General features: G+C 48.6%; 1 protein-coding gene across 1 annotated transcript in view; it reads left to right on the forward strand.

Annotated features, from left to right (window-relative positions):
• LCT (lactase) overlaps positions 1-21,471 on the forward strand; it is a 56,133-nt gene that overhangs the window by 33,926 nt on the left and 736 nt on the right. Inside the window, exons 10-17 of the mRNA XM_004616510.1 lie at positions 1,496-1,764; positions 2,942-3,232; positions 4,671-4,869; positions 7,447-7,646; positions 10,869-10,978; positions 16,297-16,425; positions 19,448-19,671; positions 21,170-21,394. Coding sequence (XP_004616567.1) covers positions 1,496-1,764; positions 2,942-3,232; positions 4,671-4,869; positions 7,447-7,646; positions 10,869-10,978; positions 16,297-16,425; positions 19,448-19,671; positions 21,170-21,394 — 1,647 coding nt within the window. The remainder of the gene's footprint in view (positions 1-1,495; positions 1,765-2,941; positions 3,233-4,670; positions 4,870-7,446; positions 7,647-10,868; positions 10,979-16,296; positions 16,426-19,447; positions 19,672-21,169; positions 21,395-21,471) is intronic.

Raw genomic sequence — 21,471 nt, forward strand, 5'->3', positions numbered from 1 at the left:
CTTGGTGGCTGCAGTGCTCACTCCCATGCCCACTGAGGCCAGACTCCCAGCCGTGGGGCTCTCCCATCTAGGGTAGGAGTGCTGGCTGGGGGCCACCACATACTTCAGTCATGTGTCGGGATCACACACAGCTGTGGTGTCAGGATGTGAGACGGCAGAGCCACTAGCACTAGGCCTGGTGCATGTGTGTGGCACCAGGCATCAGACTCATGGCCGCACACTTGCAGGGCAGGTGTGTGGCATCCCTGAGCCATCCCATCCCGGGCCCCTGAGAATATTTCTATTCATCCATCCTTCCTTCCTTCCTTCCTTCCTTCCTTCCTTCCTTCCTTCCTTCCTTCCTTCCTTCCTTCCTTCCTTCCTTCCTTCCTTCCTTCCTTCCTTCCTTCCTTCCTTCCTTCCTTCCTCTCTTTTTTGGATTTACCCATAGCTTTGCCCTCAGGCACCGCCCCTAGCAGGCCCAGGAGAACCATATGGGGTACTGGAGGTCATACCTAGGTCAGGCATATCCAAGGCAAGTGTCCTACCTGCTATTCTACTGCCTTGGGTCCTCTAATTCACGTTTCGTTTCTATGTTTGGCTTCAAGTTTTATATTTTTTTATCATTTTCATTGGAGGAGGGAGCATCCCAGATGGTGCTCAGGAGGCCGCGGGGCCCCTGCCAACAGTTTCCAGCCAAGAAGGCTGATGGTTCGATTCAAGGGCCCGAGGAGTGAGGCTGCTCAGGCCCTGTGGTTCTGGGCATTGCCTGGACACCTGGCAGTGCTCAGGGGCCTCTAAGACTGCTTCAAGCAGTGCTCTGGGGTCACTTGGTACCGGGGACTCAGCGAGACCCAGCCACAAGCAAAGCATATGCCTTCACCCCAGTACTATCTCTTTGGTTCTGTGTTTCACTTTTGTTTTTGGGGTCACCTGCTAGTGTTCAGGGTTGACCCCTGGTGGCGTCTGAGGTGGCCGGGATTGAACCAGGATTGCCGGTGTGTGAGGTAAGCACCTTAACCACTGTCCTGTTTGTCCAGATTCTGTAATTTCACTTGTTTATTTGTTTGTTTGTTTTTGGACCACATGTAGTGGTGCTCAAGGATTACTCCTGACAGTGCTGGAGTGACATATGTGGTGCCAGGGATCAAACCTAGGTCGGCCACTTGCAAGGCTAGCTTATCGCTCCAGCCCCAGTTTTACTTCTAAAACAAACAGACTCTTCCATTTGGGCACACTCCTTCACATAAAGCCCTTGTACAAAAAACAATTTGATTTTGCAAGTCACTGATACTTGCTTTGAGACTAACCCAAAGAACAGGGGTGGAGAGTGAGCTAAGAGACTGAGCACTTACTCTGTGTGCTGGCTCCTGGACACGGCTGGCCTGGCCCATCCATCCCCAACCCTGTGGACACAGGGGATGGCCTCAACCTCCGGTCTGGCCTTGACTGGGCGGCCCGGATTCCTGCCCTGCTGCCGTAAAGTTCTTCTCTCCTCCCTCTGGGACATTCCCAGCCTACAGGCTCGATGGCGTGGACGTCCGCGGGTATTCGGCACAGTCCCTGATGGACAGCTTTGAGTGGCTGGACGGCTACACAGTCAGGTCCGGGCTGTACCATGTGGACTTCAACGACAGGAACAGGCCTCGGACATCCAGGGCCTCCACCAGGTACTACACGGAGGTCATCACCAACAACGGCATGCCGCTGCCCCAGGAGAACAGCTTCGTCTATGGCACGTTCCCCAAAGGCTTCATCTGGAGTGCGGCGTCCGCGGCCTACCAGGTGAAGCATGAGCTGGCGAGCAGCACTCTGTGTTCGGCCCTGGGCTCTGCTGTGGGGGCCCCAGGAACTGAGGGTCCCAAAGCCCTATGCGAGGAACAAGGGCCCCTAAGAAGAGTGTGCAAGGGCCTTCCCAGAGAGCCCAGCTGCTCAGACCCCACAGGCAGGCGGAGCAGCCGGGGGGGGGGGGGGTGGCGACACAGGCATGTGCCAGGCAGAGCCTGAGCGAAAGTACCAGGCAAAGACATGCCAACAGGGAGATTTCCTCCTTATTTATCACCTCATCTCTCCCGGGTACATTGGCTTGCACTGGCACCAGCCTGGTCCTGGGTCGGGGGATTTGGGCTTTGTTTTTACAATGATCTGGCAACATGAGGTCACGACCTTCATCTTGCCTAGTGAGGCAGGCTTACTAATGCAGAAAATGCAATGGCTTTGCTTTTGCTCAGCAAAGTTTAAAAAAAAAAAAAGCCAGGGGCTGGAGCCACAGCACAGTGGGTAGGGCATTTGTCTTGCACACAGCTGACCCAGGTTCAATTCCCAGCATCCCCGGAACACTGCCAGGGGTAGTTCCTGAGTGCAGAGCCAGGAGCAACCCCTGAGTATTGCTGGGTGTGACCCGAAAAGCAAAAGCAAAAAAAAAAAAAAAAAGAGCTAGAGGGGTAGATAGTACAGCAGGTAGGACACTTGCCATGCAAGCAGTCAACCCAGGTTCGAACCCCGGGCACCCCATACGGTCCCCTGAGCCCCACCAGGAGTGATTCCTGAGTGCAGAGCCAGAAGTAATCTTAGAGCATCGCCCCATGTGGCTCACCCCAACCCCTAGGGGAGGGCATGGAGATAATGACAGAGTTCCTGATGAGATGCTGCCTCCCCTCCTGCCCCCACTGGGAGTGACTATGAAGAGCTTGGGCCCTGGGAGCTCTGGGGACAGCCATGCTGGGAGGTAGCGAGCTACACCAGGTTTCCCAGCACTGGATGGTGGGAGCTGGGGAGTGGAGCAGAGGTGCTTAGGCAGCGAGCCACATGTTGCTTAGGAGCAGCGCTCAGACTCTGTGGCTCTGGTGGCAGGGGTTGGGGGCAGGGAGGGCTGCTGACTTAGGATCCCCCTGGGGACTCACTGCTGACTGACAGGAACATGTTTGGGGAACTTCACGAATCCATGTCTTGTCCTCTTGAGGTCGAAGGTGCATGGAGAGCCGATGGCAAAGGACTCAGTATCTGGGACACCTTCTCTCACACCCCACTGAAGGTTGGGAATGATGACACCGGAGATGTGGCCTGTGACAGTTACCACAAGATTTCGGAGGATGTGGTGGCCCTGCGGAGACTAGGGGTGTCCCACTATCGCTTCTCTGTGTCCTGGTCTCGAATCCTCCCAGACGGAACCACCAAGTACATCAACGAAGCTGGACTCAACTACTACGAGCGGCTCATTGATGCGCTGCTGGCTGCCAACATCCAGCCCCAGGTGTGCTGGGCGCCGGGGGCTTAGGGCTGTGGGCAAGCCAGCTGTGCACGCACACGTTCACTGTCTACTCAAGATACTGCTTCCATATTTCCTTTTCTTTCTAAAAATTAGCCTTCATTTTCCAAGAGAATTTTGGATTTACAGAAAAATTAAAAAGGTAGTACAGAAAGTTCCTAATATTGATGACCAAATGTCCCCTACATCAGTAGGGGACATTACAAGCAATGAACCAGGACTTATATATATTATTGAAGATCAGAATTTTGGGTGGGGAGTGTCACACCTGGCAGTGCTCAGGGCTTGCTATCAGGGATCATGTCTGGTGCTGCTTGGGGGACCATATGGAATGCTGGGGATTGAACCTATGTCAGCTGCATGCAAGGCAAATGCCCTCCCCACTGTACTATTGCTCTGGTCCCTGAAGATCATAATTTTTTTCAAAAAATTGTAATTGAAGTCCTATCATTTATAGTACTTCTAACATCCTTCCAATACCACATCCAGGGGCTGGAGCGATAGTACGGTGGGGAGGGCACTTACCTTGCATCTGTCCAACCCAGGTTCAATCCCTGGTAGTACCTATGGTCCCCTGAGCCCACAAGTTGTGATTGCCATACACAGAGCTAGGAGTGAGCCCTGAGTACTTGGGATGTGGCCCCCAAACCAAAACCTAAAACAAAACAAACCAACACCACATCCACCACCAGAGTATCCATTTCCCTTCATCCAAAGGCCCCAGAATATCCCAAGGCCCCTCCTGTTCAAGGTCCCCTTTCGCAAACCCAATTCTTGGACCAACTCTCCAGCTGTGCTGCTTTTGGCCACTAGTTGCTCCCCCAAGTACTTCCCCCAACAAGTGGCATCTTTAAACCCCACATACAAGCGAGCGAGCAAGAGAGAGAGAGAGAGAGAGAGAGAGAGAGAGAGAGAGAGACAGTGAGAGAGAGACAGAGAGAGAGACAAAGAGAGAGACAGACAGAGACAGAGACAGAGAGACAGAGACAGAGAGAGAAAGAGAGACAGAGAGACAGAGACAGACAAGAGACAGAGAGACAGAGAGAGCATAGAACTTAAGGTTTTTCATTAACAACAAACTCATGGGTCTGCAGGTGGAATCTCCCTGAGGTCCGTGTTTCTCTCTGCTACCCCTAACCGTTGCATGCTCACTAAAACATGGCCTCTGTGGCCCCACAGTTTCTTTGTTTTCCTGTGGACTCCACAGGGTGGGGGTCTTCGTGCCTGAGGTAGAAGGCACCAAGGGAGCAGGCAGAGCTGGACTCACGCTTCTGGCATCCTCATGTGTGAATTTCTGGAGCTTCATGGCTGCTTCCGGCCCTTTTTGTCTCATCCTGCTCTGCTTAGCAGCTGATGTGCTTGTTGACCTGTATGCCACCTCTCAGGAGCGAGCTGATGGAATTGCCCACTTGGCTTTCTGCAGGTGACCATTTATCACTGGGACCTGCCCCAGGCGCTGCAGAATGTTGGCGGCTGGGAGAATGAGTCCATCGTGCAGTGGTTTACAGAGTATGCCAACGTGCTCTTCCAGCGGCTGGGGCACAAGGTCAAGTTCTGGATCACAGTGAATGAGCCCTTTGTCATCGCAAACCAGGGCCATGGCTATGGGACAGCGGCTCCAGGTAAAGGGGTCCCGTGTCTGCTCTTACCCTACAGAGACCTAAGGCCCAGGGGGCAGTGAGGCTACAGACACCCCAAGGCAAAGCATCTCAATCTCTGCCTCTTTTTTAAGATTCACTTTTTGGGGGGACCACACCCAGCTATGCTCAGGGTTTACTTCTGGCTCTGTGTTCAGGAACCACTCCTGGCAGGCCTTGGGGACCGTATTGGGTGCAGGGATGGATAAAAATGGCCCATGCAAGGCAAGTGCCTTTTTATTTTATTTTATTTTTTGCTTTTGGGGGTCACACCTGGCAACGCTCAGGGGTAACTTCTGGCTTTGCACTTAGGAATTATTCCTGGCAGTGCTCAGAGGACTATATGGGATGCTGGGAATCGAACCTGTGGGAGTCCCATCCTGTCCAGCAGGGAGGACCCTTTGTGGGGCTGAGGAGGGACTCAGCCGAATGAACAGACGCAGAGCAAGAGAGCAGCAAGAAGGAGGGAGAGAGAGAGAGAGAGAGAGAAAGTTTATTCTACTGGCAGTTACAGTACTTATACCTCTCCGCTGGGAAAAGGTGGTATGGTATGTGTGCCTGGACCCCCATACAAACAGTAGTAAAATGCAGATCAGGCATGGGCTCAGCTAGTGAGAAATCAGTAAGATCAGTAGTGGAACCTTGTTACAGGGAATTTAAGCAAGCCTCTGTTTGATCAGAAGATAAGAGCCAGGCTCTGTTTTACTAGGAGATAAGAGCCAGGCTTGTAAAGTGGCTCCCTACACCAACCCGGGGTCAGTTGCATGCAAGGCAAATGCCCTACCTACTATCGCTCCAGCACCACAAGTGCGTTGTTTTTGCTCTACTATCTCTCCACCCCTTCCCTCTCTGACTCTTGCACCAAGCTGGCTGGCATGCTTCTCCTTCTGATTCCATTTAACAGAAAAATAACTGGGAGAAGGGTTTTCAGCCATACCCCTGAGAGGTGCTTAGGGGCTTCTCCCAGCTCTGTGCTCAGGGGTCTGCTCCCACTGGTGCTCAGGGGCCCATGTGGTACCAGGGATCGGACCAAGGCTCCTGCATGCAGATCACACACTGAGATCATTGAGCTCTCTGGATCACTTTAAAAAACAAATCCAAACCATGAACCTCATGTGTCAGTGCCTCTGAAGGACTTCATTTTTTTGCTCTGTGCAGCTGAGCTGCCTTAGATGGACCCTCCCTGAGTTGCGAGTGGACAAGGTATGTGGGAAGGACCATTCCTCAGTCAAACAGGCTTACAGTCAGTTTTCTGCAGCTCCAAAATCTGACTTTGCAATAACTGATTATGTTGGCCAGAGCTCATCCTGACAGGAGCTGAGAGGAAGCTGCTTGTAGCTTTGATTCCACTCACTGCTAAGTTCTAGAGCAATCACTTTTGGAGGGGAGGGGAGAAAAGGGCTGGGGTGGTGCTCAGGGCTAGTCCTGGCTCTGTGCTCAGGAGTGACCACTGACTGGTAGTGCTTAGGGGACCGTATATGGTGCCAGGGATCAGACTGGGGTCGGCCACGATATCCCCCTGTATGCATATCCCCAGCACTACCTCTCCAGCCCGAGCATTCCTAAGTTCTGCTATGACCCTGCGGAGGTGATTATGAATGTTAGACATGGATGTTCTAAGACATAAACACTTTCATTCAATGTTTGACCCTAGAAAACTTTCTAGGGTATAAGGCACTTGGCACTTGCCTCTCGAGCAGCTGCCTGTGTTCAGTCTCCACTATTTCATATGGTCTCCCATGCACAGTCAGGGCTCAGCCTGGAGCATTGCTGGGTGTGACCAATTACAAAAGTTTCATCTAAGGACTTTGTGGACCTGTTCCAGCCTCTTGAGAACCATCCAGGTTTTCTCTGGTTCTGTATGAGAATGAATTTGTGTTCATTGACTTAATTATTTGGCATCATTTATAAAGACTGGTAAGATCCATAGAACACACACTTCAGGCAGGAGCAGCTGGAGACTCCTGCTGGTCCTGGGGCAGCACATAAGCACACACACACACACACACACACACACACACACACACACACGGCACATAATTTACTTTACCTTATACACATACACAAACACACATACACGCACACACACACACACACACACACATACATACGCACACACACACACCAGGAGCCTCTCTCTCATCATTCACTCTCAAGGAATTTCTGTGTCAGCTGCATCAGCTCCATGCTCTGGGACCCCCAGAGATGCCATGAGGTCAATTCCTGGGGTACATACAGTGCTGGGTACTTTGCCTGAGCCACTCTTGGGGGAAGGGGCAACGATACCCACATTTGTCGGGTGCTTTTCCTGCCCATGCAGTACTGCTGAGTGCCTCCACTGACCCTATTTTATTTCCTTTTTATAAAAACTCTTACTGCCCACTTGGCAGAGGAAGAAATGAAACGACTGAATTACTTGCCCCAAGTTACATGGCCAACAAGTACGAAGTGGGCCACTCTTCCCAGGCCAAGATCCCGGCTCTCCCAGACACACTGAGGTGCCCTCGGTCAGAGAGCACTGGGCTGCGCTGGCTCATCGCTGACGCCCCCGTGTGTTTGCAGGAATCTTCAAACCCGCTACTGCCCCCTACATTGTGGGCCACAACCTAATTAAGGCTCATGCAGAGACCTGGCACCTGTACAATGACAAGTACCGCGCCAGTCAAGGTGGCATCATCTCCATCACCATCAACAGCGACTGGGCTGAGCCCCGAGACCCCACCAACCAGGAGGACGTGGAGGCAGCCAGGAGATACGTTCAGGTTTGTTTTTCCTCCAGGGCTCTCTTCACTCAGGCCAGTTTCCCTTCCTCCCGTGATCTGATGGGTGTAGAATTAGGCTGTGAAGTCAAGATTTAGGACCATGACCCTCATTTTCTCTAACCTGATTTTGTGAACTCGGGAAAACAGTCCCACTCTCTTGTAGATTGGTTTTCTCATCTATGGAAGATGGCCTGGTACCCTCATAGGTTTGCTGTAATGAGAAAGGTTTTGGATTTTTTTCTTTTAAGTATCAAAAAAAAATTTTTTGTAGGGCTGGTGTGATAGTACTAGCATGTAGGGTGCTTGTGATGTACACAGTCAATCCAGGCTCGACCCTTGGTACCACAGTCTCCCAAACCCTTCAAGGAGTTACCCTGAATACAGAGCGAAGAGTAGACCTTGAGCACAATGCCCACCCCCAAATCTTGTAAACATAGATTATTTTTTAAATAATATTAACATAAGTAACTTTATTAAAAGCACCCACAGATTTAACAGTAGTTTGAAGCCTTCTAATAGAAATGCATCACTTAAATCTCTGGTTGCAATATGGTGGCTCACAGGCCTGGGTTGCAATATTGCCCTTGACCTCTCAGTGTCTCCGTCTATTTATAAATAAATTTTGTTTATTCCTTCCACATACTCTTTAGATTAGGGACTCAATCTGAAACTGGGACTGGAGCGATAGCTCAGCGGGTAGGGCATTTGCCTTGCATGCGGCTGACCTGGGTTCGATTCCCAGCATTCCGTATGGTCCCCCGAGCACCACCAGGAGTAATTCCTGAGTGCATGAGCCAGGAGTAACCCCTGAGCATCGCTGGGTGTGACCAAAAACAAAAAAAAGAGTCTGAAACTTATTTTTGATTCTAATTCTCAAATCCTGTGAGCTTAACTAAGGAGATTCATCTTTTGGTCATGGAATTTTGCTCTCAGAAAAGAGAGATACCCATAAGGAGTGCCAACCACATGCTGCACCATTATTTCAATCTGGGCCTCTGCCTGGATGATCCTTTCCCTGAGTGCTGCAGGAAGACTCACTCTCTCCCAAGTGTCACTGTCTCTTAGAAAACCAAGGGAGGGGCTGGAGCGATAGCACAGCGGGTAGGGCATTTGCCTTGCACGCAGCCGACCCGGGTTCGATTCCCAGCATCCCATATGGTCCCCCAGCACCGCCAGGAGTAATTCCTGAGTGTAGAGCCAGGAGTAAGCCCTGTGCAAAACACTGAGCATTGCCAAGTGTTACAAAAATAAAAAATAAAAAAGAGTTTAACTTTACAGGCCAGAAAAATAACACAGGGTTTAAACCACCTGCCTTGCACACAGCCTATCTGGATTTGATCTCTGGCTCCTCATGTGTCTCCTGAGCCCCTGCTAGGAGTTATCCTTCAGCTTGAAGTCAGGAGTAAGCCCTGAGCACTGCCTGGCAGCCCAAACACCTCTTCAAAGGGAGTTTAATTTTCCTACTTGTTAGTCAGCTGAAGTTGAAAAGTTTTGGAACAAAATGAGTTACACTCTCCATTTCAGACTCATACAGTTAATAAATTAGAACAATACTTTGTTATCCAAAAGCAAAACCCAGTGGGCTGGAGTTATAATAGTACAGCGGGTAGGGCGTTTGCCTTGCATGCGGCTGACCCGGATCAATTCCCAGCATCCCATATGGTCCTCCGAGCACCGCCAGGAGTGATTCCTGAGTGCATGAGCCAGGAGTGACCCCCATGCATAGGCAGGTGTGACCCAAATAGAAAAAAAAAAAAGCAAAACCCAGAATCCCAGGTAACACTGTCATCAGGCTGAGCCCCTTGCCGCTTGGACTCTGGCACCTGCTCCTGAGTGGCCCAGCTTGCTCAGGCACTGAAGCAGCTGTCCTGTCCGCGTGTCATCAGCCTGATCTCTGAGCCCAGAAGGTGGCACTTACCCCATCTATCTCTGCTGTTTAGTGGAACCACACCCAGCGGGGTTCAGGGGCTACTCCTGGCTCAGTGGTATATGTAAGTGTGTGCACATGTGTGCATGCATATATGCATTCATGTGTGTGTGTGTGTGTACGCACACACATGTATATATGTTCTGGGCAACCAACCCAGAACCTCATAAATGTGGGGCAGGTGCCCTCCCTGGCCCGCTGGACCAGATCTTCGACTATTTCCTGTGTGGTACCCTGCAGTGCCAGGGACTGAACCCAGCATTCCTCATGCAAAGCCGGAGCTCAGCCCTTTGAGCTCTCTCTGGGCTCCTCACCCCACACTCGGGATATCAGCCAACAGTGAGGAGAGATAGATGCAGCCTCTCTGGCCCCTAAAATCATAGCACTGGGGTACCTTATATTCTCCCTCAGTGGAGAGGGTAGCTTAGTTCTCATTCGAGAAAGTAGAAAGCAAATGGTCATTCTTCGGGTTGCAGTGCTCCACCGGGGCAGCCAAGAAAGCCTTGCCTCGACTGTCCCAGAAAGTTCCGGTTATGCCTTTGGCATCTGAAGGGGAGGACCTGCTTGCGGTGCTTGGGGCTCTGGGCCCGGAGACTTCCTGTCTCTGCCTCAGTTTCACTTCTCCAAGTGCCGCCAGGCAGTGATTAGCGAATACACTGAAGCTCGGAATGCAAATGACCACACAGGAAATAGTCGAATACTGGGGCCAGGGGACCAGGGAGGGCATCTGCCCCACATTTATGAGGCTCTGGGTTGGTTGCCCAGAACACACATACACATGTGTATGTGCACACACACATGAATGCATACATGCATACACACGTGTGCACACACTTACATATACCACATGTGCACCACACAGATTGAGTTTGAGTTTGGATTTTTTTCTTTTTCTTTTTTTTTTAGTGTTTTTTGGGTGGGGGCCTTCCAAGTGGTACTCAAGGCCACGGGGCCTTTCCCAGTGATTCTCGACCAACTGGGCAGGTCAGGGCAGCTGCCCAAGGATCCAGTGCTGCCTGGTCCCTGGGTGCTGGGATTACTCAGGCCTCACAGGTGGTGCCTGGGCTCCAGGGCTGCACCCAGAGCTGCTTGGGGGATCATGTGGTGCTCCATGGAACCTGGCTCGGGCTCAGGTTGGGCGTGCACCGTAATTCCTGTGCTAGATCCCCACCCCCAGTTGGGTTTGCAGAGTAGGAGGCAGGTTCTGAGGTCAGTGGTTTCTGGGCAGGGATGTTGCTGTGTGTTGGAGTGTCTGCATGTCAACACAAGGCTGACTGTCGCCCCACCCTTGGCAGTTCATGGGAGGCTGGTTTGCACATCCTATCTTCAAGAACGGAGATTACAATGAGGTGATGAAGACCCGGATCCGTGACAAGAGCTTGGCTGCTGGTCTCAACAGATCTCGGTAGGTCCCGTTGCCTCAACCTGGTCTGATGCTGGACAGAGATTCCTGGGTGGACAGGGTGGGGTAAGGGTGTGAGTTGGGGTCAGAGAGGCAAGTTTAGGCAAGTGTTTCTCTCTTTGAGCTTCCCTGATCGCAGGAAAGATTCAGTATGAGGGTGAATAAGAAGTTCTTTGCACACTCAGGCACTGTTGTGAGCTTGACACAAAGCAGACCTCTCATTGCTGTGATTCTTCAAAAGAGCCAATAAATTACTCTCAAAAATCAGAGCCTCTTCTTTGCAACCCACAACTTGACTTCAAAGACCATCTCCTCAACTCACCCTGTCCTGTTTCACCCAGCTGGGAGAGAATGCAGTGAGCCAAGAGTGTTGGTCAGGCCTGCACTTTTGATATCAGGTGGCGATGCTTTGCACTGAAGTCATTATACTTGCCCATCCACCCCTTTTCACTGGAGACAGCAATACCACAGTAAAGATAAGCAAACAGAACACACTAAACTAAAAAACTTCTGCAGCTCAAAAGAAACAGTGACCTAGATACAAAGACAACCCACTGAATGGGAAAAATGGAAACAATTATTTACCCATTACCCATCTGATAAGGGGTTAATATCAAAGATATATAAGGCACTGGTAGAACTTTACAAGGAAAAAAGTAATTTCTACTCTACAGTTTTATTTTTTCCATCCTCCTGCCTGGTTTTGGCTCCCTCTGTTGGTCATTTTCGAAGATCTGAAGATGTGAAGTCAAGTTATTTATGTGGGACCTTCCTTCCTTCCTAACATATGCTTGCAAAGCTATAAGCTTTTCTCTTAACACTGCTTTTGCTGTATCCCACAAGCTCTGGTATCTTGTGTTTTCACCCTTGTTTGTTCCTAGGAATCTTTATTTCCTCTTTAATTTTTTCTCTAACCTACTTGGCTGTTCAAAAGCGAGCTGTTCAGTTTCCAGATGTGTGATGTGATTCATCATTTCTGTGTGAATAACTTCTACTGTCTGTACCTTGTGGTCTAAAAAGATAGTTTATACTATTTCTATCCTCCTAATTTTATGGAGGTATGTTTTGTGGTACAGCATGTGGTCTATCTTGGAGAATGTTCCATGTGCACTGCAGAAGAATGCATATTTGACTTTCTGGGGATGAAAATCCCTGTATATATTTCTTCCATTTCCTCCTTCATTTCCTCTCTTCCATTTCCTCCTTCAAAGCCAGTACTTCCTTGCTGACTTCAGTTTCATTGATCTATCAAGGGGTGATAAGGCAGTGTTGAAGTCTCCAACTACTATTATGTTGCTAGCAATGTCCTCCTTGAAATCTATTAGCATTTGTTTTAAGTATTTTGTTGTGTCTCATTGGGTACACATACATTTAGAAGTTTAATTTCTTCCTGATGTACAGATCCCTTGATTGTTAATAAATGACTGTCACTGTATCTTGTAACATTTGCAGCCTAATGTCTATGTCATCAGATACTATTATGACCACCCCCGCTCTTTTGAAGCAATTGTTTGCTTGAAGAATTGTTTAGCAGCCTTGGGGCTGGAGCAATAGCACAGCGGGTAGGGCGTTTGCTCTGGACGAGGCCGACCGGGTTCAATTCCCAGCATCCCATATGGTCCCCTGAGCACCGCCAGGGGTGAATCTGAGTGCAGAGCCAGGAGTAAGCCCTGTGCATGGCCAGGTGTGACCCAAAAAAAGCAAAAAAAAAAAAAAAAAAAGAATTGTTTACCAGCCTTTCATTTGAGTATTTGAGTGTGTATTTGCTCTGACTATTCAAACGTAGTTCTTGTAGACAGCAAAATGTTGGATTCAATTGTTTCCAACAATTGTTTCCAACAATTCATTTTGCCATCCTTTGTCTTTTATTTTATTATTATTTTTCTTTTTTTCTTATCATCCTTTGTCTTTTAATTGGTGCATTCAGACCACTGACTTTGAGAAAAATTGCTGTTATGGGGTTTTGTACCATTTTTCTTTAGAGGATTGTTGTTTTGGGGGTTATCGTGCCTTACAGTAGCTCCTTGAGTTTTTCTTGCAAAATTGATTTTGGTCTATGAAGTTCCTGAGTTATTGTTTACCTATTAATTTGTGTATCATTCCTTCTGAGGAAGAGTCTAGCTGGATAAAGTATTCTTGTTGAAGCCTCCATTTAATTAATTTTTAAAAACATATCCCACTACTGTACCTGGGGACGAAGGCTTTCATTCACTAGGTCTGCTGAAAATCTACAAAATGCTTCTTTGTATGTAATTTTCTTCTTCGATCTTGCTGCTTTCACCATTGTATCTTTCTATGGTGTTCATCATTCTAATTAGAATATGTCTTGGCGTCTTTTTATTAGGGTCTCTTTCAGCTGGTACCCTTTGGGCTTGGATCAGAATGCCTGCATTCTCCAGCTTTGGGAATTGTTTAGTAACAATGTCTATTACTATCTGATGGGGTTACCTCCCTGTCCCTCGGGGACTTGGATGATTCTTACGCTGTTCCTCCTGAATTCATCCCACAGTTCTCTCTTCTGCCCTTGAGTTCTTTTGAAGGACTTTTCCCATTCTTTGGTATTTCCTGGAGGTTTTCTGCATCTCATCCTCAAGCTCACTGATTCTGTCTTCAACTAGTACAGTGACACTAATTGGAAAAGGGTACCCATTGAGTTTTGTATTTTTGTATTTCATATACAGGATTTTAATTAATGACATTTCTGTTTGTAGTTTTCTTATTTTTGCCCTCATTTCCTCCTATATTTTATTGACTGTCCATTCTACTGTTTCTTTCATATCCTCCTGTATTTTATTGAATGTCCATTCCACTGTTTCTTTGAGTTCATTAAACATCCTCAATATTTCATCTCTGAATTCTTTATCAGGGAGACTATGTATGTGGGTATTTCTTGTTGAGGCTACAGGACTCCCATTTTCATCCACTTCACATAGTGGGGTTCTGCATTGTTTCCCCACATGCCTATGGTACTCCGGAGGTGATTCTAATACACTATGAGCATCCCCCCTCACTCTCTGAGAGGGATCAGGGAAAGCTTGATGGGTGATGGTCTCTTCTTTCCCAGAGTAGGATATGGTGGGGCAAATTAACTGGCAGCTGCCTGCTCCGAAATGCCCACCTGTGGGAGTAGCACTTAAGGTTGATTCCGTGTCCCTAACTGCCTCCAGCTAACCAGCCACCAGGAAATGTCTTCCCGCCGTGCCAGTCACAATGAGCCAGCTCTGATGTTCAACAAGCGTCCAAATGAGTGGTCCAGTTTATGAAATCAGTTTGCTAGGCACCCGGCTCAGGGCAGGTCTGCTGGGCTGCACTCAGGAAGTAGAGCCCAAGTCTGAATCACAAACTTGCCCTCCAGCACCCCTCAGCACTCCAGAAATCCATATCCCCCCATTTCTATACATATTGAAAACTCTGGAGATGAGGTCAGAATGGGCTGGGGAGAACTAAAACACTTCAGAGACGAGGAGGGTCATTAACCCAAGCTTGGCCTAGTCAGCAAACAACTTTGGTGGAGCAGAGGCTGCTCCAGCCCAAGGGGCGTGAGGACCAAGCTGGGCTGCGGGGTGAGGAGTCTGCCACTGAGGGTGGGGAAAGAGCCTGGTGTCTCGGTCACAGGGCAGAGGACACCGCAAACCCTGAGGAGCCTCTGACGGCTGCCACACTGGGAAGAGAGGGACTGAGGCGTGGGGTTTTACTTTCCTCTCTGCATTTCAGAAACCTTGGGAAGGTTTCCTGTTTGTTTGGGGGCCACACCTGGTGGTATTCAGGATCTGTGCTCTGGGATCACTCCTGATGGGGCTCTGGGGGCCAAGTATGGTGTCAGGGATTGAACCTGGGCCAGCTGCACGCAAGGTGATGTCCCTCCTGTGCTCTCTTTCTGGTGCCCTGGGAGGGAAAGTTTGACCCTTGTGTCTACAACAGCAGAAACGTCAAGATCGCGTTAGATGCCCAAGCAGGGTCATCTCTAGGCTAGTGGCCTGCAACTACCCGTCCATGGGCCAGTGCTGGTCCATAGGTGTACAAAGGTTGAAAACTGCTAGTGTCCCACCTTGACTGTGACGGCCTGTCTGTGGGTGGGATGTAGGACTAGCTCGGAGAATACTGCTCTTGGCAGTCCTGAATCAGAAGCCTCTGGTCTTCCCCCTCAGGATGCATATGGAGTAAGATTTTCCCCAGAGGAACCTGTAAGTGCCACAAGCAAAGGCATGCTGACCAACTTGTATAGACGGCTCAAAGTGTAAAATGCTTCACCAAATGAGAAGTATAAAGTACTGTGGAATCACATGAGAGAAAACTCTCAGAAATTCAATTCTTTCCATTTCAACAGTTAGATTGTGGAGCAAAACAGAGTAACTATTAATATAAAAACACCACTAACAAAGAAAACTATAGACCAATATCCTTGATGAACACCGATGCGAAGATCCTCAACAAAATACTAGCAAATAGAATCCAACAACTCATCAAAAAGATCATACACCATGACCAAGTGGGATTCATCCCGGGGGTGCAAGGATGGTTTAACATTCGGAAATCAATCGACACACAGTTGCTTTATAATGCAAATTATAAACGATATTATGTCCTGGGCTGGAGAGAGAGTACAGCTGATAAGGTGCTTATCTTTTGATTTAACACTTTGATCTGTGGTATCCCATATGGTCCTCTGAGCACAGCTAGGAGTGATCCCTGAGTGCAGAGCCAGGAGTACCCCGAGTGCTGGGGTGGCATACCAAAGAACAAAACAAAACAAGCAAAAAAAAAAAAAAAAGATAATCCTTACAAAGAATTAGTCTCAAGGTATGTACCTCAGACCAGTTTTTCAAACTCTTTAACAAGTGGTAAAGAACAGCTGCTGGGAAGAAACAGGGAGCCAGGGAAGTTGTAGCTCTGACAATTAGTCTTATTATACCTGTTTCTGGCTCATTCATGCCTTGACTTTGGGCTATCTCAAAGAAGTTACTTTGACTGAACAGCTTCTTTTGATTCTTAGTGGTTTTATTACTTCCTGAGAAACTTATTGCTAGAGGTCCCATCTGCTTGCCTGCCACCCATACAATGAAAAATTTAAAAAAAAAAAAGGGTAGATGACCCTGGAGGGGCCCTATAAAAGGAAATTTCGTTCCATTTCCCCACAGAAAGGGGAGGTTTATGCTGTGTAGGAGGAATCTCGGGTTCTTCAGCAGATGGTGGAAAGTCCTTTTGCTCCTGGACAGTGTGCCCCCTCCCCCAACACACACATACACACATGCCCGTTCTAAATTATTCTCCTAAAGCATGACGCCTTGAAGCCCAAGGCCCTAACATCTCCTTCCACCCAGGCTCCCCGAGTTCACGGAGAGTGAGAAGAGGCGGATCAACGGCACGTTTGACTTCTTTGGTTTGAATCACTACACCACTGTCCTGGCCTACAACTTGAATTCTCAGATCCCCTCCTTTGATTCAGACAGGTGAGTCGGCCAGCAGGTACATGAAAACACCTTGGAGGGCCACGGGTGCTTGTCGGCCAAGCCCTTGAGGCCCGCCCAGCAAACATCCTCCATGCCAGACGCCAGGCTTCTAAATGTGGGACCTCCCTCCTGCCGTGGCCGACAAAATCTCAGTCAGTTCACAGTGAGAGAGATTAGGACTTTCAGGATTTCCATGATGCTTCCCCTTAAGACATGTTTGGGGTTTGTCTGATGTTTCTAAGAGAAAAGACTTTGTCAAATTTGGATTTGTCAAAATAGCAAGGTTCATTTTTTTAAAAAATGACCCTGTTGGGGCATTTCTGTATTATCTTCATTGAAATGTTCTATCACTGTGTATAATTAGATGTGGACACTCCCTTCCCCATTGCCTCTGGTGGCCCTAATCAACCTGCATCAGGTTTGTTGAGGGCGCTGAGGAGGTGTGAGAACCCCTGGGCACGTGGCAGGTGCTCCTGTGGCCTGTAGGTCTCCTCCTCATCCCGGAGACGCAGGACCATGGACACTTGAGGCACTTTCCAGCCTGTCTGCTTCATCCTTGAACAAATGAGGGCCCAGCCCTGGGGTGGCTGCACCTGTGGCCAGTGTAGGTGACTGTGGCAACACCTTCTCTGAAGATACAGAGAAGTCTTACAGTCTCACACTTACAGTCCATCGGAGGCTGGTGAGAAACACCTACAGCCCTTTACACCTAAGCTCTGGAAAGGAGGCTACAGCGGACTGGGGAGAGGACAGAGGTCAGTGTGCTCGCACTCTGGCAACTCCCAGGAGTATCTCAGTAAATCCCAGCACTGCCAGGTGTGACCCAGAGCACCACAGTGTGTGCCCCTACCCCCAAGACACCAGGAAAAAAGAGCTTGTAGGGGTTTAGGGTAGATCATTGTCTGTATAAATGGAGAACAGTACTTACATGGTTGGTTCAAAGCCACATCAGCAATGAGTGTCCAACAAGAGCCAGTGAAGACTAAAGCAATTGGAGTTTTGGTCTGGAGAGAGTACAGTGAGTAAGATGCTTGCCTTACAGGCGGCCGACCATGGTTCAATCCCCGACATAACATATAGTCCCCCGAGTTCTGCCAGGAGAGCCTCCTGAGCACCAAGTCAGATGTAAGCCCTACACATAGCTGGGCATGACCCAAAAGCAAAAATAAATTGTTTTTCCCTTTTTCTTCTTTTTTAAATTGAATCACTTTTTAAAAAAATTGATAGTTACAAAGTTGTTCATGATTGTGTTTCAGTCTTATAATGTTCCAACACACATCCCTTCATTATGTGTGTTACCACCACCAGTATTTTGAATTTTCTTCCCACCCCGACCTACCTCCTCTATGGCAGGCATTTTTCTCTTTTTCCATTTTTCTCTTTTTTTTTTTTGGATCAAAGCATTTCATTGCAGGGGGTTGAGGAGGGGGCAGGGGTAGTCTTTCGAGGAAGGTTGAAAGTCAACATCCTTGAGTGGCTGGTATCTCTGCAACAGCACAGCCACAGAAAGAATGAGCACACATCACAGCTCTTAAAGAAAGAACATTTGGGGGGAGGGGGGCATGGTGCCAGCGGTGACTTTAGGTTTCCTGATACCCCCAAATTGCTGCTATGCCTCTGGCCAGAGCCTGGTAACTTAGGACCAAGTAGGTGTGTGGGACTCACATCCACAAACCACCTCCCACTCAGCAGAGCAAGTTCATTTCCCAGCCTTGCTTCAAAGACCCATAAATAAATCTCAAAAGAGATCAAAATCAGGCCATTTAAGCCCCATCCCGCGCCAGGCAGATTTCACCGGGACTCCTCAGAGGGGGGCAGGTGTGTCCCTCCCTCTGCCTGTCCCAAATGAACCCCAGCAGCTGCAAACCTCCAGAACCCAATCACTGCCACACTCACGGCCTTCACAGGCTCATCCTGAGCCCCCCCATGCATGAGAATGAATCTGCTGAAAAATACAGGTATGCGGGACCAGTGGCTGGAAACTCCATGTTTCATGGAGTCAGGGATGGGTGACCTTGCCCCATCTGCCCGCCCTTCCGGTTTCCTGACAGTCACACCCAAGAACTGCCTCTGGCACATTAAGCACATTAATGGCCATGAATCAGAGACTCACAAATGAATCTCGGAAGAGAGTAGCACACCAGATGCCTCCAGAGCCCAAATATTTTAAAAAGTCTAGAATTCCAGGAGCATGTGGCTGCACGACATCTCATACTATTCATAACAAGCAATAAAAAGTAAATTAGTATCTGCCTATGGGGCAGGCTTGGGAGGTGGTGGGAAAATTCGAAATAATGGTGATGGGTGGTGGGATTAATGTTGAAATTTTTTTTTTTTTTTTTGCTTTTTGGGTCACACCTGGCGATGCACAGGGGTTACTCCTGGCTCATGCACTCAGGAATTACTCCTGGTGGTGCTCAGGGGACCATATGGGATGCTGGGAATCGAACCTGGGTTGGCCACATGCAAGGCAAATGCCCTACCCACTGTGCTATCACTCCAGCCCCTGGTGTTGAAATGTTGAATGTTCACAATTATTGTGAACAACTTTGTGAAAATAAAATTTAAAAATTAAAAAAAATAATGTGAAGTTCATGCCGGCTTCAGTCCAGCCTTAATCAGTGTCCAGCCTTAATCAGTGGCTGGACAAACAGCAATCCTTCTATATTAAAAATAAATCACTCCTGGTGGTGTTGGAGTGTGAGGAGAACCATATTCAGTGTAGGGGATCTAACTAGGTTCAGCCACATGCAAAGTAAGTGCATTATCCCATGTACTTTCTCTCTGGCATCTCCCTTGAGGACATATTAATACAGTCTTTCTGCAGAAAAAAAAAGCATTTTTTCTTTAAATTTTAACCCCCCCTTTTTTAAAAATAGTACTGTTGACTTCTTCTGGGTTTAGTTAGAACTCTCTAGAGGAAATGTAAGGATTTTTCTGTTCTAAATCCTACTGTGTTTCATGCAAAGGAATCTGTAGAATGAGATTTGCAAAACTCATCTGTAACTGTTTTAACTCCTAGAGGAGTTGCTTCTATCTCAGATCGCTCTTGGCCAGACTCTGGCTCTTTCTGGTTGAAGATGACACCTTTTGGCTTCAGAAAGATCCTGAATTGGATAAAGGAGGAATACAAGAACCCTCCAATTTACATCACAGAGAATGGAGTGTCCCAGCGGGGGGAAGTGGAGTTCAACGACACTGCAAGAATCTACTACCTCCACAGTTACATCAACGAGGCCCTCAAAGGTGATGCCTCTTCTTCCCTCCATGCCTTCATTGCTCCAACACCTGCTCACCTTGGCACAGGATCAGAGGCAGGGGCAGGCTGCATCCATAAGCCCCAGTAACAAACAAGCAAATCTATGAGGTTTCTCATTCCTCTTGGCTACACTCTAAATTTGCTTCTTCCTGGATATAAGATCAGTGAGCAAACACAGTGGCCAGCTAAGGCTAGACTTGAGTTTTTGGCACCGAGTCCCTTGCTCTCCTTGATCCTCGAGAGGCCTGTTGAGCCTCTGAAGACAGTCTGGGGAGGGGGTTGGGAGGAATGCGGTAGGCTGTTTGGTTCCCCAAGCGAAAGTTTGAGTGGCTGAGCTCAGCAGAACAACTTGGGATGGAACTGGCAAGGCAGCAGGAAGTAATGCTAAATATGAGAAGCAATGCAGCAGCCCTAAGACACCATTAGAAAATCCTGGTCCACTAAAACTTTACAATCGAAGGCAAAATTACCATTTTTCTCAGTATGATGGATTTTGGATCACACATGGGGGTGTGGGGCTACCTCTGGTTCAGTGCTTTGGGAGGTTGTTTCTGGCCGTGTTCAGGAGATCATGTGTTACTTGGGATCAAACCCAGGTCTCCCGCATGTAAAACACGCAAGCAGCATCTTAAAAGAAAGCAGGGGGGCCTGAACGATAGAAGTGGGGTAGTGGGTAGGGAGCTTGCCTTGCATGTGGCAAGCACACAACTCCCTGATCCCCAGCATCCTATATGGTCCCCCTGAGTGCACATGTCATCCTGAGTGCAGAGCCTAGAGTAAGCCCTGACCACCTCTGGGTATGGTCCACCCCTAACCCTCCAAATGCTGAGAGTAGTATCAACACTCCAAGCAGACACTGACCAATACTCCAAGATGTGAAAGCTGAATTGCCAATGACCAGGCAAAATGACTTTCGCCTACTCCTGTCCCTGACTCCATGCAGGACTGAGCCTCTAAGCCAGTTTCCAGGGGGCTGGAGTGATAGTAGTACAGCGGGTAGGGCACTTGGCTTGCGCACAGTCAACTCAGGTTCAATCCGACATTCCACATGATCCTCTGAGCCCACCAGAAGTGAAAACAGATCTAGGACTAAGCCCGGAGTACCACCAAGTGTGGCTCCCAAACCAAAAATAAACCAGTTTTCTAACCTTAGGTGAACATTTCCCGCTTCTTAGAAAATTATCAGTGACCCCCCAATAACTTTAATCTTTAACTGAACAGAAAGCATGCCCCCAGTAGCACCCAAGGTTACTACTGCCCCCACCCAATAGTTCCAGTACCTACAGGGAGGCATTATCACCAACTTTGGGAAATTTTACACCAAGCACAGGACAGCAAACAATGACTATATTATACAGAGCTTCAAGAGCTCATCTTGGGCTGCAAGTGGTGAGTGGAGAGAGCCTAGGGGCACGCACAGCCTCAGCAGACTCAGGGGTTGGGAGTTCAAAGGCTATTTATACCAGGGCTTCTGTGTTTTGGCAGCTGTTCAGGACAAGGTGGACCTTCGAGGATATACAGTTTGGAGTGTGATGGACAACCTTGAGTGGGCCACAGGCTACACAGAGAGATTTGGTCTGCATTTTGTGAACCGAACTGACTCTTCCCTGCCAAGAATCCCCAAAGAGTCTGCCAAATTCTATGCATCGATAGTCCGATGCAACGGCTTCCCTGACCCTCACATGGGACCACACCCTTGTCTCCAGCCAGGTGAGAAGTGGTCCTGGGAGGCAGAGGCTGTGACGGCTGAAGGCTATATATGGTCTCATCTCTGCTTCTCTGGGCCT

This window comes from Sorex araneus, chromosome X (assembly GCF_027595985.1).
Source record: "Sorex araneus isolate mSorAra2 chromosome X, mSorAra2.pri, whole genome shotgun sequence".
Classification (NCBI taxonomy): Eukaryota; Metazoa; Chordata; class Mammalia; order Eulipotyphla; family Soricidae; genus Sorex; species Sorex araneus.